The 19,480-nt window shown below is 41.6% G+C and overlaps 1 protein-coding gene across 4 annotated transcripts; it reads right to left on the reverse strand.

Moving 5' to 3' along the window:
* Positions 1-43: 43 nt before the first annotated feature.
* On the reverse strand, positions 44-18,030 carry nup54 (nucleoporin 54). 4 transcript variants are annotated; one of them, XM_029708439.1, is made up of 13 exons: positions 17,811-18,030; positions 14,520-14,600; positions 9,862-9,948; positions 9,419-9,574; positions 8,951-9,171; positions 8,484-8,671; positions 6,542-6,738; positions 6,055-6,109; positions 5,849-5,942; positions 5,396-5,503; positions 2,752-2,871; positions 824-934; positions 44-633 (listed from the first exon to the last, which is right to left on the reverse strand). In XM_029708439.1, the coding sequence occupies exons 1-13, from the start codon at positions 17,848-17,850 to the stop codon at positions 526-528; spliced, it is 1,566 nt and encodes a 521-aa protein (XP_029564299.1). In that variant the 5' UTR covers positions 17,851-18,030; the 3' UTR covers positions 44-525. The 4 variants fall into 4 exon arrangements, with proteins under 4 accessions (XP_029564299.1, XP_029564298.1, XP_029564301.1 ...); XM_029708438.1 differs by having other exon boundaries at positions 14,520-14,603; positions 17,811-18,027; XM_029708441.1 differs by lacking the exon at positions 9,862-9,948 and having other exon boundaries at positions 17,811-18,027.
* Positions 18,031-19,480: the final 1,450 nt, after the last annotated feature.

The raw sequence follows: 19,480 nt of genomic DNA on the forward strand, positions 1-19,480 counted from the left end.
GGTTACACTTGGGTAAGAAAGAGATCCAAACACAGGAGAGTCATGTTGAAAAAGGCTTCTCAATGACATTTTATTAAACCATGTTGGGCTTGTGTATAATTCTTATTCCATCATATAAAATATTACTAAAGCAGTAATAAAAGGCGTATTTATTTACAATGTGTTGAATATCACACCAAATCATCAAACCACCAGACAGTGTCCACCAGACAGTGTCCACCAGACAGTCTGACAGTTTTTCTAAGGCGGTCTTGTTCCAGTTTAGATGTCTGGGGGTTTTAGGGGCAGTTTCCAAGACAAAAATGATGCCTAGTCCTGGACTGAAAAGCATTTTTGATTGAGATTCACCATTGAGCCATTAGTCCAGGACAAGGATTAATCTGTGTGAGAAAGCACCTCTGAGTAGGAGACAGACAAACCATAGAAAAGACAGATATGCCTTGCTAAGAAGAGGCATGTCCCTTTAACATTTGTCAGCAGTGAGAGAGATTCAGGGCCATGTGGGGTCTGGGAGGACCTTTGAGGTCAGCCGAGTCTGTCCAGGAGGCCATGTTCTATCAGTTTGAGGTCTTCCACGTCGTCTTTGATCACACTGATCAGCTGACTCAGACCCTCCTGCTGCTGCTTCAGGTGCTGTGGAGAGGAGAACGGAAAGACACTCAGTAAGCAATACTGACCAACCACACACACAAAGACACTTAGAACTACTGACGGACTAACGGCAGACCACACACATCTGTAAGCAGACAGACAAAACACTTCCATAATTTGCATAAACATTCAGTATGTCCTGCCCATAGAAATAGAATTTTAACAGTCTCACCTGTCTGATCTCCCTGAGAAGGTCTCCGTCCACACTATATCGTTCCTCTGCGCGCACCGCCCCAAAGTGGTTCTGCATCCGGATCTGAGACATCAGCTCGTTCAGACGCCCCTAATAGAGCAAAAACCATTTCAAGTAAGTTTTATAGACATGGTCCTCAAATTACATGACAAATACTGTACATCCAATAAGAAAAGAGCAGGGTCATCAAATCTGAATCAGTGAGAGGCGACAGGTAGCCTAGCAGTTAACTTGTTATGGATAGGGGGCAGTATTTTCACGGCCAGATAAAAAACGTACCCGATTTAATCTAATTATTACTCCTGCCCAGAAACTAGAATATGCATATAATTATTAGCTTTGGATAGAAAACACTCCAAAGTTTCTAAAACTGTTTGAATGGTGTCTGTGAGTATAACAGAACTCATTTGGCAGGCCAAAACCTGAAGCGCCCTCTGACTATTTCTTGGCCTTCTTGATCATCTCTATCCAAAACAGAGGATCTCTGCTGTAACGTGACATTTTCTAACGCTCCCATAGGCTCTCAGAAGGCGCCAGAACGTTGAATGATGACTTTGCAGGCCATGGCTGAAAAACAGTAGCGCATTTGGTAAGTGGTCGATCTGGGAACAATGAGACTGGCGCACGCGTGCAAGAGACAACTCCATGTTTTTATTTTCAGTCTTTGAACGAAAACAACATTCCGACCGGGAAACCCTATCACTTTTTTACGAGAAAAATCACATCAAAATTGATTTTAAACAGCGTTTGACATGCTTCGAAGTACGGTAATGGAATAATTTGATTTTTTTTGTCACGAAACACGCCGGGCGCGTCACCCTTCTTTACCCTTCGGATAGTGTCTTGAACGCACAACAAAACGCCGCTATTTGGATATAACTATGGATTATTTGGAACCAAACCAACAATTGTTATTGAAGTAGAAGTCCTGGGAGTGCATTCTTACAAAGAACAGCAAAGGTAATCCAATTTTTCTTATAGTAAATCTGAGTTTGGTGAGTACCAAACTTGGTGGGTGTCAAAATAGCTGGCCATGATGGCCGGGCTATCTACTAAGAATATTGCAAAATGTGCTTTCACCGAAAAGCTATTTTAAAATCAGACACCGCGATTGCATAAAGGAGTTCTGTATCTATAATTCTTAAAATAATTATGTTTTTTATGAACGTTTATCGTGAGTAATTTAGTAAATTCACCGGAAGTGTTCGGTGGGAATGCTAGTTCTGAACGTCACATGCTAATGTAAAAAGCTGGTTTTTGATATAAATATGAACTTGATTGAACAAAACATGCATGTATTGTATAACATAATGTCCTAGGAGTGTCATCTGATGAAGATCATCAAAGGTTAGTGCTGCATTTAGCTGTGGTTTTGTTTTTTTGTGACATTATATGCTAGCTTGAAAAATGGGTGTCTGATTATTTCTGGCTGGGTACTCTGCTGACATAATCTAATGTTTTGCTTTCGCTGTAAAGCCTTTTTGAAATCGGACTGTGTGGTTAGATAAAGGAGAGTCTTGTCTTTAAAATGGTGTAAAATAGTCATATGTTTGAAAAATGGAAGTTTTTATTTCGCGCCATGCCTATCATTGGATATTGGAGCAGGTGTTCCGCTAGCGGAATGTCTAGATGTAAGAGGTTAAGAGCATTGGGCCAGTAACAGAAATGTCGCTGAGTTCCTGAGCAGACTAGGTGAAAAATCTGCCGATGTGCCCTTGAGCAAGGCATTTAACCCTAATTTCACCTGTAAGTCGCTTTGGATTAGAAGAGCGTCTCCTAAATGACCAACATGTAAATAGGTGGGGTGTCCAGAGTTGCAGTTAAAAGTCAGCTTTTAGTATAGTCACATAGGGCATGGCGGAGTGCCAGCGTTTGTATGGAATAACCAGATGTTGCAGTGAACTTACCTTGAACTGCGTGGGGGCGTTGAGTTCACACTGGATGGTGTCCAGCTGCACTCTTAGGTGCTCCTCATCAACCTGGATGGCATAGCCACTCTTCCTCTGAATCTCCTGCTTGATCAGCACCTAAACACACACAGTTTATACACTAAGGCTAGCCCGTGAGGGCTGGGATATCTACTCATAATATTGCAAAATGTGCTTTCACCGAAAAGCTATTTTAAAATCGGACATGGCGAGTGCATAGAGGAGTTCTGTATCTATAATTCTTAAAATAATTATGTTTTTTTGTGAACGTTTATCGTGAGTAATTTAGTAAATTCACCGTTAGTTTGCGGTGGGTATGCTAGTTCTGAACGTCACATGCTAATGTAAAAAGCAGTTTTTTGATATATGAACTTGATTGAACAAAACATGCATGTATTGTATAACATAATGTCCTAGGATTGTCATCTGATGAAGATCATCAAAGGTTAGTGCTGCATTTAGCTGTGGTTTGGATTTATGTGACATTATATGCTAGCTTGAAAAATGGGTGTCTGATTATTTCTGGCTGGGTACTCTGCTGACATAATCTAATGTTTTGCTTTCGTTGTAAAGCCTTTTTGAAATCGGACAGTGTGGTTAGATTAACGAGAGTCATGTCTTTAAAATGGTGTAAAATAGTCCTATGTTTGAGAAATTGAAGTAATAGCATTTCTAAGGTATTTGAATATCGCGCCACGGGATTCCACTGGCTGTTGAGTGCGTCCCACCTAGCCCATAGAGGTTAACAATGTCTACGCTGTATTTCTGATCAACTTGATGTTATATTTTTAATTTGCTTTTCTTTCAAAAACAAGGACATTTCTAAGTGACCCCAAACTTTGAATGGTAGTATGCATGTATGTGTATATATTACATACACGCACGAACGCAGACACAAAAGTTTGGATATACCTACTCATTCAAGGGTTTTTCTTTATTTTTACTATTTTCTACATTGTAGAATAATAGTGAAGACATCAAAACTAAGAAAACACATATGGAATCATGTAGTAACCAAAAACAAGTTGTAAACAAATCAAAATATATTTTAGATTTTTCAAAGTAGCCACCTTGATGACAGTTTTGCACACTCTTGGCATTCTCTCAACCAGCTTCATGGAATGCATTTCAATTAACTGGTGTGCCTTGTTAAAAGTTAATTTGTGTAATTTCTTTCCTTCTTAATGCATTTGAGCCAATCAGTTGTGTTGTGATAAGGTAGGGGCGATATACAGAAGATAACCCTATTTGGTAAAAAACCAAGTCCGTATTATGGCAAGAACAGCTCAAATAAGCAAAGAGAAATGACAAAGACATGAAGGTCAGTCAATCCGGAAAATTTCAAGAACTTTGACAGTGCGGCACAAAAACCATCAACCATTATGATGAAACTGGCACTCATGAGGACCGCCACAGGAAAGGAAGACCCAGAGTTACCTCTGCTGCAGAGGATAAGATCATTCGAGTTACCAGCCTCAGAAATTGCAGCCTAAATAAATGCTTTAGAGTTCAAATAACAAACACATCTCAACATCAACTGTTCAGAGACTGCGTGAATCAGGCCATCATGGTTGAATTGCTGCAAAAAAACACTACTAAAGGACACCAATAAGAAGAGACTTCCTTGGGCCAAGAAAAATAAGCAACGGACATTATACCGGTGGAAACTCGTCCTTTGTTCTGATGATTCCAAATTAGATTTTTGATTCCAACCGCCGTAAATAAAAAGGTATCTTTGTGAGTCGCAGAGTAGGTGAACAGATGACCTCCGCATGTGTGGTTCCCACCATGAAGCATAGAGGTGGTGTGATGGTGCTTTGCTGGTGACACTGTCAGCGATTTACTTAGAATTCAATGCACACTTAACCACCATGGCTACCACAGCATTCTGCAGCGATATGCCATCCCATTTGGTTTGCCCTTAGTGGGACTATCATTTGTTTTTCAACAGGACAATGACCCAACACACCTCCAGGCTGTGTAAAGGCTATTTGACCAAGAAGTAGAGTGATGGAGTGCTGCATCAGATGACCTGGCCTCCACAATCACCCGACCTCAACCCAAATGAGATGGTTTGGGATGAGTCGGACCGCAGAGGGAAGGAAAAACAGCCAACAAGTGCTCAGCATATGTGGGAACTCCTTCAAGACTGTTGGAAAAGCATTCCAGGTGAAGCTGGTTGAGAGAATGCCAAGAGAGTGCAAAGCTGTCAAGGCAAAGGGTGGATATTTCGAATTGTTTAACACTTTGGTTACTACATGATTCCATATGTGTTATTTCATAGTTTTGATGTCTTCACTATTATTCTACTGTGTAGAAAATAGTAAAATAAAGAAAAACCCTTGAATGAGTAGATGTGTCCAAACTTGTGACTGGTACTGTATATTACTGCTCGACTAAAATAATCTTGGTCGACCAACAGCCTAACGACCAAACAATCAACTAATTGGGGTCAGCGATATTATACACACATAGTTAAATAATTAATTTAATCAAGATAGAGGTTAACTTCATGATATTCTGTCGGCATTCAAATATGTTCACACCACTGTACCAACTGACAACAGCCAGATGACTTGACTTTATTATTATTATAATTATAATTATTATGTATGGCACATACCTGTAGTACTCTGTGAGAGAGATCCATCAGCTTCCTCTTGTATTGAGCGATCTTAGCCACTGTTGTTGCCTGGTTCTTCTGCAGTTCACTGATGTCATTAGAGATGATCTGGTGAAAGACCACATGAAACGTGTACATAACTACATAGGAGGAACCCACCTACAGCATAAAGGAGGGTACTGAGAAGCATGTGAGGCAGTACAGGAAAGCTGTAACAAAGGCCAGCATAACGCAGCTCCCCTCCTGGATTGGTTTTAGTAGCCAGATTCGTCTATCAGAGTCTCCGATGCAGTCCTTCAAGCTGGATAAGAACCAGCAACCTAAGGTTCTTTATTAATTTTATGGTCCTGCAAATTCCCTATCCCTCCACACTCTTTTATAACACTTCTAGAAGCAGGCCATATATGTGTATGGGTAAGCAGTGCAATTGTAGAGGAAAGCAGCAGAACTCACATCTACTCTGGATTGGTGCTGTTTGGTCATCTGGTCCTGAATCTTCAATCTGCGGAGTAGTTCTTTGAAACCAACCATTGGGACAGGGATCAACCTATAGGATTACGAATATCATCAGTTCAATACAGTTTCAAAATGATCATCTAGCTCATAAGAATTAATGATAACAAGCTTTTAATAACCTTGATTCACATTGAACAACTTACTTGTCCACATCAGGGTTATCCACCTTTGCCTGTTCCCAAATGATGGGATCCACACCTGAAAAGAAGCAACAAAACTCTGAGTCATATACAACAGTCACATTCTTAGTGCTACATGCGGACCAAATAGTCCATACGCTATTGTTTCAATAAACCCTTAAATGAAACCAAACTGAAATCCATGAAGCCACAGCTGTTGTACAATAGACATCTGGTTATCTAAAAGACATGGTCTTGTTCCCATGCTCAGACGTTGCATGCATCAACCAATGGTTGTGTGTCAGATCAGACTGTAGTCGGGCACCAGATTGCTACATGATGTGCTTAAGCTGATATGGAAAATACCTATTCAGGCGCTGTAAAATCGTGCATGCATCAGCAACGTCTGAGCCGGGGAACAAGACCATGCCCTCAACAAAATGACTCAGTTAACTTAGTTGTGATGGAGGTTAGAGGAGAGTATGGGGAAGACACACACAACCAAACTTACCTGCTGGTGCATTCGCCAGCAGCTGTTTAAGCTGTGCTGGTGAGAGCTCAGTGCGTGTAACAGACATGAAAACTGCTAGCTGTGTGAGCTGGGCCTTGGTGTTAGCCTGCTCTACATAGTTGTACAGTGTTGTAGCTGGGATCCTCTTAGATGTGCCGTTAGGAGAACGCTCCACCACATAGATCACCACCTCCGTCCTAGAAAGAGAGAAAGACAGGCATTCAGTGTTACACGATCCACTTAGAGGGCTTCTAAATGTTCACTAATTTGAAAAACAAGAAAATGGCAGCCCTGCCACTCGGTTTGCTATTAAAGTGAGTATTGGGGCTGGAAAAATGTAACCCCCTGTTAACCTGTTTGGGATAGGGGGCAGTATTGAGAATTTTGGAAAAAATATGTGCCCATTTTTAACTGCCTCCTACACCAACTCAGAAGCTAGAATATGCATATTATTGTTCAGGTTTGGATAGAAAACACTCTGAATTTTCTAAAACTGTTTGAATGGTGTCTGTGAGTATAACAGAACTCCTATGGCAGGCAAAAACCTGACAAGGTTTCAAGCAGAAAGTACCCTGTCTGACAAGGAGTCGTGCGTCTTGCATCTGTTTATTGAAAAGTAAGGATCTTAGCTGTAACGTGACAATTCCCAGGGCTCCGATAGGCTCTCAGAACCCGGGAAATAACTGAAGGTTGACGAGGCAGCCTCAGGCTGAAACACATTATCGGCTTTGGTAAGTGGCGGCTCAGAGGACCTTTGAATGAGGCGCGTGCACGATTCGCTCCTGAGGAGAAATTTAATTCGGCTGTTTAGGCTCAATGCATATTCCCGGTCGGAATATTATCACTTTTCTACGAGATAAATGGCATAAAAATTGGTTTTAAACAGCGGTTGACATGCTTCGAAGTACGGTAATGGAATATTTAGACATTTTTTGTCACGCCAATGCGCCATGCTCGAGACCGTGATGAAGCATTCTGATAGTGTCTAGAACTCACGAACAAAACGTCGCTGTTTGGATATAACGATGGATTATTTGGGACCAAACCAACATTTGTTATTGAAGTAGAAGTCCTGGCAGTGTATTCTGACGAAGAACAAGCAAGGTAAGAACATTTTTCTTATAGGAAATGTGATTTTGGTGGAGGCTGACCTGGGTGGGTGTCTAAATAGCTAGCCCTGTGATGCCGGGCTATGTACTTAGATTATTGCAAAATGTGCTTCATCCGAAAAGCTATTTTAAAATCGGACATATCGAGTGCATAGAGGAGTAATGTATCTATAATTCTTAAAATAATTGTTATGCTTTTTGTGACCGTTTATCGTGAGTAATTTAGCAAACTGTTAGTGAATTCCCCGGAAGTTTGCGGGGGTTATGCTTTTTCTGAACGTCACATGCTAATGTAAAAAGCTGTTTTTTGATATAAATATGAACTTGATTGAACAGACATGCATGTATTGTATAACACAATGTCCTAGGTGTGTCATCTGATGAAGATCATAAAAGGTTAGTGCTGCATTTAGCTGTGGTTTGGGTTTATGTGACATGATATGCTAGCTTGAAAAATGGGTGTCTGATTATTTCTGGCTGGGCACTCTGCTGACATAATCTAATGTTTTGCTTTCGTTGTAAAGCCTTTTTGAAATCGGACAGTGGGGTTAGATTAACGAGATTCTTGTCTTTAAATAGCTGTAAAATAGTCATATGTTTGAGAAATTGAAGTAATAGTATTTCTAACGATTCAAAAATCGCGCCACTGGATTTCAGTGGCTGTTACGAGTTCGTCCCACATGCGCCAGAGAGGTTAATTGGTTCATAGATTGAACAATGGATGCAAGGACTGACAGATCATGAGGTCAACGTGATAGACAACCATACTACATACAGTATATTCTCTGTTGTGTACCCATAGACTGTGTCGGGTAGTGTCTACCAGTACTCACTGGTCATCAGGCAGGGCTTTGACTCCCTCTACGTTGACGGTGAGAGTCTGGTTCCCTCCCAGCACCTTGTGTAGAGACTCAACCAGCTGCTGCTGTTGACTACGGACATCAGCCTCCTTCTTATTGAAGGCCAGGACAACCAGACCATCCTCATCCTTACTGCCTGGGATACAGCTGTAGCCCACCGCCTTGCAGACACAAACAGATATGATAAACTTGCAGTTTCTAGATAGAACTTTGGTGGTCTCTCTTATGCCGACATATTTGTGACAGTTAATTGAACTCCAAAGCACTGGTCTACACCACTGCAGTTACCTGAAGACGGTAAAAAGAAAGGAATAGTACAACAAACCTCGTCAACATGTGAAAACTAGTTTAAGATTAAAACGGCAATTTGTTATATTTATTAAAATAACAAAACACTTCATGTCAAAATATGCCCGAAAAATGGTGATACGAGACATTACCTTGAACCTGCAGAAAGGGTTTTCCTGTGTGAAGTCTACAGGTGGGAGTTGGTTGTTGAAGTAGCCCTTGCCTGTTCCCCAGAAGGCCTGGAGCTGATTCCACTTGGCCAAGATGGCATCTCTCTCGTCCCCAAGCAGGGTGGGGGCAGACAGGGCGTTTGCTGTGTGGACGAGCTGATTAGACTGGGCCGGGGCCTGGGCCTGCTGCCCAAAAAAGCTTCCTATATAGCACAACACAAAAGAAAAAAACTTAGTTGTCCTAGCAAAACATAACTTGTTTGGTTTGCATACACCAGGGGTCAATCACAATAGTCTTTCCTTAATTCCTCCTTGCGTTCTCTCCTCGTCTCCGTCTCAAATCGTTGAATCTTCTGTTCCCTCTAAGGTTAAGGAAGCGAGAAGAGGACCCTAGGAATTGAGGAAGGACTTTTGAGATTCACCCCTGCTCTTAGCCAGAGGAACACTTACCTTGCTGTTGCTGCTGTGGCTGGATATTGAAGCCACCAAATCCACCTCCTAGAGTTGTCCCCAGACCTGTTCCAAACCCAGCTGCAGCAGTAGTGCCAGTGCCCAGCCCAGAGGAGAACCCAAATCCCTTATTCTGGGTATTACCAAACAGTCCTCCTGGAAGGAGAAATAATTATATCAATAAAACCATTAAATGGAAAATAAGGATTTGTTGAGTATTTTGCCTTAGAATCTTAGGTTAGGGTTATAGTGTGTTGGTAATCTGAGAATGGAATGCTAGTATCAGGAGAGGCTATGGCAAGGAGATAACATGTTATTGTAGAGTGCACCATCTAGTAGTTGCCATGCAGAATAGCAGGAGCAAGCAGTGGGACAAGGCCATTCCTGCCCTGGCTCTCTCCGTCTGTACCCAGCCCTGCCCCAGCGAGTTCCATAGTCCTGACCTGTTGTGCTTGCAGGAGCGGCGAAGCTGAAAGTTGACCCAGGTGCAGCAGCGGATGTAGTGGTTGTCCCAAAACCCCCAAAAGCACCTGAGCAAGACAAACCAGACCATCAGAGTGAGGTAAGAGAGCATGGATGAATGGATGGATAATAGAAAAAAAGGTGAGAGGGAGGGCGTAGAGATTAGGGTTGCAAAGGGTCGGGAACTTTCCGGAAATTTTCATGGGAAGTTAAGCCCAGTAATGTTGCTTAAATTCATCAAAAAAGTTAGCTTATAACAGTGAACCTTTTTTGTGGAATACACATCAGGCAATTCTAGGTCTTGTGGCATATGTTGGTTTAACTATCCCCAATTCAATGGAATTGCAACCCTCTGCATGCACAGTGCATTCTTCCATCACATGTACAGCTGATTCGCAAGATATTGCACGCTAATGAGATACTATTGAGCTAACACTACTTCACTGTCTGAGCCAAGGACTACATACTTTCTGGTAAGTTTTGATTAGAAAACTGGGTGGGGTGAATATATTTTATATGACATATTTCTTGTTAACTAGTAAATAGTAACCTACAGCAACGTCTGTTTAAATCATTTCTAACTTGTTAACAATTTCTGCAAGTTAGTTTTTGCTACAAAGAGGGTTTTAGCTTGCTTGAGCCTGCTAACTGAGTGTTAATTCACCTGTTTCCATACATGTTCATTTGAAAAAATTTACCTTACAAAGGAGTTGTTTAATCTAATTGCTTAACTATTTATCTGTACATGGAATTGTGTGTGTGTGTATATATATATATATATATATATATATATACATATACATACATACATACATACATATACACACACACACATTCTTTTTAAATCTAATCTTTACAGGAAAATGCCACAGGCACTATCTGATGTGTGGAGATATTTCACTGCAACTAATGTAGAAGGAAAAGCTGTGTACCTTTGCAAATACTGTGCCAAATCATATGTGAAGAATGCAACAAAGATGCAGAATCATCTGGCCAAGTACATAAAGTTCCCTCAGCGCTCACAACAAGCAACCTCTGACAAAACTCCCTCTACTCGACGTGAAAATTATGAATCAGACACCTTATCGATAGCAACAGCTCATGGTCCTCCTGGAATCAGAAGTTTTTTTTTACTTAATGGAGGAACGCAGTAAGAGAAATGCTGATGAATGTCTTGCTTGAGCGCTGTATGCAACTGGTTCACCTCTGACGCTCACAGGCAATGTGTATTGGAAGAGATTTCTGAATGTTCTTCGCCCAGCATACACCCCTCCAACCAGACATGCTTTATCTACTAATTTGCTGGATGCAGAGCTCAACAGAGTTCAAGTGATAGTCAAGCAAATCAAAGAGAAAGCAGACTGTATTGCAATCATCTCTGATGGGTGGTCAAATGTTCAAGGAATAATTAACTACGTCATCTCCACCCCTCAACCAGTATTCTACAAGAGCACAGACACAAGAACCACAACAGACACACCCGTCTCTACATTGCAGATGAGCTGAAGGCAGTCGTCAATGACCTTGGCCCACAGAAGGTATTTGCACTGGTGAAAGAAAATGCTGCGAACATGATGGGCTGCTTGGTCTAAAGTGGACGAGTCCTACCCTCACATCACACCCATTGGCTGTGCTGCTCATGCATTGAATCTGCTCCTCAAAGACATCATGGCACTGAAAACAATGGATAAACTCTACAAGAGCGCCAAGGAAATGGTTAGGTATGTGAAGGATCATGAAGTTATAGCAGCAATCTACCTCACCAAGCAAAGTGAGAAGAATAAGAGCACCACATTGAAGCTGTTGGGGTGGTGTTGTCATCACGTTTGACAGTCTCCTGGAGGGGAAGAAGTCTCCAAGAAATGGCCATATCACAGTCTGCCGATATAGCAGCCCCATCAAGAGGATCCTCCTAGATTATGTATTTTGGGAGAGAGTGGTAAGTAGCCTGAAACATAGCAGTAGCCATTGCACGGATTGAGGGAGACAATGCCATCCTGTCTGATGTTCAGACTCTGCTTGCAGATGTAAGAGAAGAAATCCGTACTGCCCTGCCCACTTCACTGTTGCTCCAAGCAGAGGAAACTGCAGTTTTGAAATACATAAAAAATTGTGAAGACTTCTGCCTGAAACCAATACATGCCGCAGCGTACATGTTGGACCTCAAATATGTTGGCAAGAGCATACTGTCTGGTGCAGAGATCAACAAGGCCTATGCCACCTGGTGGAAGGGACTTTGTGGATCTGAGGCTCTTTCCCCTGTTGCCTCCATCCTCCTCCAAATCCCACCAACATCAGCCACCTCAGAGCGCAACTGGTCCTTGTTTGGGAACACACACACCAAAGCACGCAACAGACTGACCAATACAACGATTGAAAAATTGGTGGTAAATTCTGAGGCTTTTTGAGCTTGACAATGAGCCATCCTCAACAAGGTTGGAAAGTGACAGTGAAGATGAGCCCTCAGGGTCTGATGTTCAAAAGGTTGACATTGAGGTCCAGGGAGAAGACATGGAAGCCTGAGAGGAAGACAACCAAAGCTTTAGTTTCTAGACTATCATTTTACAGATGTATGTTGAAAACGTTTTTGGGAGATGCAATGGATCATTGGGGATAATTCAAAATTCCCTTTTGTTGTTCAGTGAAATCGTCCCATGTTTAGAGTCAACTCATTTAATTAAAGTTCAACTTGTAACTAAATAGTTTTTTTTATTTCTATTGGAAGGATTGAATCATTTGCAATTATGTCTACTTATAAGGTAAAAGGTTTATATGTTAAATATATCCAATGCAAAAAACATCTACATTTAAATCGAATTAATATTAATTTGAATATATTCCCGTTAATTCCCATATATTCCCACGGAAAGTTTCCACCTCCAAATATTCCCCAAAATGTGCAACCCTAAAAGAGCTCAATTGATTTCTTTAAGGGAGAGGGTCCCTAATGCTTTTTTAGAGTGGAGAGGATAAATACTCTTGAGAAATAACACAGAACATGTCATGTCCCTGCCAGGCAAACAGTGGCCTAACAGATTCAGGAAAATGCGATAAGAAACACATAACATATTCCACAAAAATAATCTAGCACAGCCTTTCCCAACTCCGTAATCAGAGCCCACCAGTTTGACACAGGGACTGTGCTGACAAAGGCTGTTGTAGCGGATAGCGGATGTATCCAAAACAGGCAACATGCAAAACATCTTTAGATGAGCATTTAACATATGCATAGGGTGAGATGGAGATATACAAAAACACCACACCAAAATAATACACAGTCGTGTAGGGAGAAATGGAGGACAAATGTGTGCTGTGCATACTAGACGGATTGACTGATAGATTAATAATAATAAAAATTTTAAAAAAGGCATCTACCTGCGCTAGCCAGGCTATTACCAAAATTGAACACAGTGGCTGCTGTGGTAGCTGCACCAAAGCCCCCAACATTAAAGCTGATTGCAGCCGCGTTGGGAGCTGCTGCATTTAATCCAAACCCCCCAGAACTAAACCCACCAGACGTGGTGCTCCCGGCTCCCAGCCCCCCAAATCCTGTTGCCAGCAGGCAGGCAGGCAGGCAGGCAGGCAGGCAGCGAGAGAGAGAGAGAGAGAGAGAGAGAGAGAGGTGCAGAGGAGGGTTAATGTGGAGAAGAGCACCGCGACAGTCCCACAGTGGGATAAAGCTTCAAACACATTGCATGTACAAGAGCACGCCCGGTAGCGTCATAACAGACGAGCCCCAACAGTGATGTTTTCAGTTGAAGGAATTACTAAGCAGAGGAGGTGCAAATGAAACTAATTATCATCCACAAACCTCAACTTCCTGCTCTGTTAGTCAGTCAGTTAATTAATAAGATACTAGTATTATGCTGAATACACTGGTGTAGTTGGATGGTTATTTAGTAGTAACCACATTTCACACTTATGTGGTAGGCTGGTAGCCTGGGTGCCAGTCTGTTTCTACTCTCTTGCCAATTCCTTATAGTTTCGGAAATCCCAGACCTAGGGAAGCAACAGCACTAGGTCTGGGAAACATGATGGATTCTCTTGGCAACTTCGAAAAAGAAAAGATCCTGGGGAGTTCTCTTCAAACAGACAACTCTCCCAACAAATCACGAGTTTGGGTAGGCAAGGCTTAAAATATAGGCAGGAATTGTGCTCATGAAAAACTTACCATAGGCAGACATGCCAGAACGTCGCGATTCTATACCTAAGTTTGCAGGCAAAACCTTTGCAGTGAAGGTAGTTGAGGCAAACTAGTAAAAAGCACTCATTTAAAATAACCTCTGTGATCTTCATCTTGCTAGCTACTATTGTGTGTCCAGGAGACGTTTACGCTAGGGCAACAAGCAGATAAAGCAGTTATGAAAGCCGAATGTCCCAACTCTGCTCTTTCCTCTACTCTGAACTGACATTGTATATGTACAGACATGTTAAGCTGGAAGGCAACCAGTCTGTCTAAAAAGACTTAACTCTTTATGTAATTGTCATTCCAAACATCATCATGCTATGTTTGGTTTGCCAATGGAGTAAGCAAGAGAACAAACAGAGCTGGTAAAAGGCTAGTTGGCTGGTTACTTAGCCAAGTCGGCGTAACTGTGTCAAACACTGATGTAGTGGAAAGTGAGTGTCCCAGTCTTACCTGTGGTGGTGGTGCCAAAGCCGCCGAAGCCAGCGGGGGCCGCAGCAGTGGTGGTGGTCCCGAAACCAGGGGCTGCAAGACCTGCTAAAGCCAGGAAGAAAATGATGTAAGTTTTTACAATGGGGAAGAACCACAACAAACTCATCAGGGAGAGGAGAGAAAGAGCAGGATGAGACAGTGCAGTTTAAAATGCCCCTTCACCTCCATGAATCAGTGAAAGTCTGTGGGGCCAGGGCCATTGCAATGTACTTACTGCTGCTGAGTCCAAATATTTCTGTCATCCTTTGCTTTGCCAGAATTCTGTTCCCTTTCACCAACCATGTATTCACAGAGCCCCAATCAAAGATGCAAGACAGTCCCCAGGGCCTAAACAGTGGTATTAGAATACTGCCAGTGAACCTTGTCTCATCATTCTTTCCAACTAGACGAGGGAAATTATTTCTCATGCTCCACCACATTTCTCAAGGTCCTGTTCATGTTTAATCATCAAGTCTTTTGTGGGGTGCTGGCAGAGTGATCTGCTTTATTTGCAATCATAAAAGTCCTTAATAGCTAGACTACAAAAAGTAGATCTTTGTTGAATAAAGCAACCTCATTTATTCAGCATAGGAAATTGCAGCATAAGCATTCTATTGCTCCTACAGACTGTGCTGAATTTGGTTGAGCTACTGTTTACTCAGCCTGGGATTATTTGAGAAACCTCTACACCGGTCTACATTCTCAAGCAAGTAGCCTAGCTAGTTAGCAGATTACGCTTATTCTTCTGAGTGATGAGAATGCATTTTGCCAGTGTAACAGTATAGCTTCCGTCCCTCTCCTCGCTCCTACCTGGGCTCGAACCAGGAACACATCGACAACAGCCACCCTCGAAGCGGCGTTACCTATGTAGAGCAAGGGAAACAACTACTCCAAGTCTCAGAGCGAGTGACGTTTGAAACGCTATTAGCGCGCACCCGCTAACTAGCTAGCCATTTCACACCAGCCTGATCTTGGGAGTTGACAGGCTTGAAGTCATAAACAGCGCAATGCATTGCGAAGGGCTGCTGGCAAAACGCATGAAAGTGCTGTATGAATGAATGCTTACCAGACTGCTGGTGCCTACCATCGCTGTCAGACTGCTCTATCAAATCATAGACTTAATTATAACATAACACACAGGAACACGAGCCTTAGGTCATTAATATGGTCGAATACGGAAACTATCATCTCTAAAACAAAACGTTTTTCCTGTCAGTGAAATACGGAACCGTTCCTTATTTTATCTAACGGGTGGCATCCCTAAGTCTAAATATTCCTGTTACATTGCACAACCTTCAATGTTATGTCATAATTACGTAAAAATCTTGCAAATTAGTTCGCAACGAGCCAGGCGGCCCAAACAGTTGCATATACCCTGACTCTGCGTGCAATGAACGCAAAATGACACAATTTCACCTGGTTAATATTGCCTGCTAACCTGGATTTGTTTTAGCTAAATATGCAGGTTTAAAAATATATACTTCTGTGTATTGATTTTAAGAAAGGCATTGATGTTTATGGTTATGTACAGTCGTGCAACGATTGTGCTTTTTTTGCAAATGCGCTTTTGTTAAATCATCCCCCGTTTGGCGAAGTCGGCTGTCTTTGTTAGGAAGAAATAGTCTTCATAGTTCGCAACGAGCCAGGCGGCCCAAACTGCTGCATATACCCTGACTCTGTTTGCAAGAGAAGTGACACATTTTCCCTAGTTAAAATAAATTCATGTTAGCAGGCAATATTAACTAAATATGCAGGTTTAAAAATTAGAGGTTGACCGATTAATCGGAATGGCCGATTAATTAGGGCCGATTTCACGTTTTCATAACAATCGGTAATCGGTATTTTTGGCCACCGATTTGCCGAATTTTTGTATTTATTTATTATATCTTTTTTTTTTACAACTTTTATGTAACTAGGCAAGTCAGATTAAGAACACATTCTTATTTACAATGACGGCCTAGAAACTGGGGTTAACTGCCTTGTTCAGGGGGGATTCGTTTTTGCAACCTTCGGTTATTTAAACCCAATTGAACATGTTTCATTATTTATTTGAGGCTTAATTGACTTTATTGATGTATTATATTAAGTTAAAATAAGTGTGCATTCAGTATTGTAGTAATTGTCATTATTACACACACACACACACACACACACACACACACACACACAAATCAGCCGATTAATCGGTATCGGGGTTTTTGGTCATCCAATAATCGGTATCGGAATAAATCATAATCGGTTTGACCTCTAGTGAATACTCATCATAGGAATGAAACACCCTGGATATAAAACGTGTTTTTAACGCTTATTTAATAGCGAGGGACACAATCAACCCGAGATGATGGAAATGCCTCTGACGTTAAAAAAAATATATATATACAAAACAAAGCGTGAATCCAAATATTTTACAGGTAGGGATCTTTCGGCAACTAGCCATCTAACATTAATAGTCAGTCAACATGTTAATTTAAAATGGTCATTTAAATGGCTAGTTGGGGGACAAATATAAATTATTGGTGCAAAATTAGTACAAAACCAAAGATATTGATACGTTTTATGCAATTGACCTTGTGTCATTGTGTTGACTATACACTTTTAAACTAACATCACCAATCTGAGGGGAAAATGATGTGTAATTCCCGCCAATTTGATGTGGTCAAAACGTCAATTTGTGTAATGTAGGAACACAATCATAACATCATGGAAAGAAGCATATGGTAAAATAATTCTATATCCTAATTTAGGATAATAGTAAATGAAGCAAACTCAGATGTTATCACATTGCTATATTCCTCTCTAGTTTAACCAGTTAGAGATTTTTTTTTTTAAAGTGTCCTAAACACAATTTAACCAGGCGATCTAAACTAGAGCGTCTATGCGGAAGGATCAATGTTTGACGTCCCTACACTTGCTCGTCCGCAACATAAGGGATTCAACAGAATGTTGCTGACGACTAGGTAGCTAGTGTAGTTAGCTAGCTTCGCTAGTTAACTATATTAGAAAGCTTACAACTGGCAGTTTAAATAGCAAGCTGACTTAAATCGATGATTCTCCATTTATGTGAGAGTAGTTAATACAAGCTGACTAGCTAGCTAGTGTATGAACATTCTAGTAAGCTAGCTAGCTACTTCGTTAGCTAATGCTAACTGGCTTGACCTGCAGTCAAGGCCGCCTTTCTTACTTTTGTGGTTTCATTAGCTGTGGAGTACGTAAATGAAATCATAGCCATCCGTCCACCACAATCTCTACTAATCGATGGAAATATCTCCTTACTTGCGGGGTTAGTGGCAGCGCCGCCAAAGTTGAACGCCATGATTACTCCTGTTCACAGCAAATGGAGTCCGTGCAGGACGTGTCGTTGGATTGTATAGTTCCGCGAAATAAATTCTTCTTCTTCTTTGATGAGGTTTAATGGTGGTTGGCATCTAATAAATGTTGCATTACCGCCATCTACTAGACTGGAGTATAACTCCTTTATAATTTTGCTTTAAAAAAATGTAACAAATAAACAAATACCCTACTATCTAACACTACACTCACAAAAAAAACAGCATACTCCAATGTTTAAATAGATTTAGTTCTACTTCAGGCCAACAGCCTGAAAGGATGGGACACCACCACTTAACACACCCTGTAACTCTTATGACGTTAAGTCTCGCACACCCAAATACCTCTCTGCATCTGTCACCACAACCTCAATTTTCTGCGACTTACATTCCATCCCTGCAGTACAGCACATAACCATTGCTATAAATGCTAACTGAAACATGTATCACTTGTTGGTTTATCCCTCTGTATTGGCACAGATCTACTACTCACACCACTCCTCTCAGGATCCTTGACCCTTCTTCCCCTACTTTCTTCACTGCCTCAGCATATGACAACCTCTGCACTACTATAACCCTGGAAACCTTAACCTGCCTCTCTCGCATGGGACATTTCTGATCCCAAGCCCCATGGGCACCACTACAATTAACATATACCACTATTTTCCCCAATGCTACACATTCCTTTGTCTCATGCCCTTCTGCACACATCTCACACCTAGGAACCTCCCTCCTACACACTGCTGCCACATGCCCATAAGCTTGACACCTGTAAAAACATAATATATTCAGCACAAAAGCTTGGGCAGGATAGCTTATATATCCTAACATCACATTGTCGGGCAAAGCCTCAACATCGAAACTCAAAAGAACAGACAACAACTCTTCTGTTTCACCACTCACGCCACCCTGTCTGCATCGCACTATACGACGAGCATCACAAACACCGGGAATCTTCCCCTTCAGTTGGTCAGCTTTCACATTTACCACTACCCCAGTAATCACTCCTTTGAATTGAATTTATTTTGGGTAACAGACATATACAACAAAATGTACAATGTGGACCCAAAGGATATCACTTAAAAGTATAAATTAAAATGCTTGTTTCCAAAGTGGTTCTTGATGGGTAAAATGGCGCCCTTTTCTTGCGAGCAAAACAATTCACATCTCTTGCCCCCATTCGTTTAACGCGGAGCGCCGACTCTCTCTGACCAGCAGAAACACAAACAATTATCACAAGACCACTTCTGGTTACTCTCACCAATTCCACAGCACCCAAATCTGTTTTCACTCACCCTGAAACCACAAATGGATCAGCCAAAACGCAACGGTCCACTTTTTCCAAAATCTAAACTCCTACTGTCACAGACTCATCTTTATCCTAACCCTCGGTGCAAGCCTCGAGCTCTGAGAACTTCACCACACCCACCACCTCAGATAGTTCGCACTCATTCACTTCCATTTCTCCTCCTGTCTTGAGCTCACTCTGCTTACACTTTCTACCAGTCTTCTTTATTAACAAACCATCTCCCTTTTTCCCACCACTCAAGCTCACCCTCTTCCTCCCTCTCTCTCTTAGACCTCCTCTCCTCTCTTTTTCCCTCCATTCCTCCATAT

The sequence above is a fragment of the Salmo trutta genome, chromosome 23 (assembly GCF_901001165.1).
Source record: "Salmo trutta chromosome 23, fSalTru1.1, whole genome shotgun sequence".
NCBI classification, from domain to species: Eukaryota; Metazoa; Chordata; class Actinopteri; order Salmoniformes; family Salmonidae; genus Salmo; species Salmo trutta.

What these genes read in the sequence shown, in the direction of transcription:
- nup54 (XM_029708438.1), bottom strand. Translation starts at nt 17,850, where the DNA reads ATGGCGTTCAACTTTGGCGGCGCTGCCACTAACCCCGCAA. An exon ending in AAAGCCCTGCCTGATGACCA is followed by an intron (nt 6,739 to 8,483) that starts GTGAGTACTGGT and finishes CTCTCTTTCTAG; the next exon opens with GACGGAGGTGGTGATCTATG. An exon ending in AGCACCAATCCAGAGTAGAT is followed by an intron (nt 5,504 to 5,848) that starts GTGAGTTCTGCT and finishes GTCTTTCACCAG; the next exon opens with ATCATCTCTAATGACATCAG.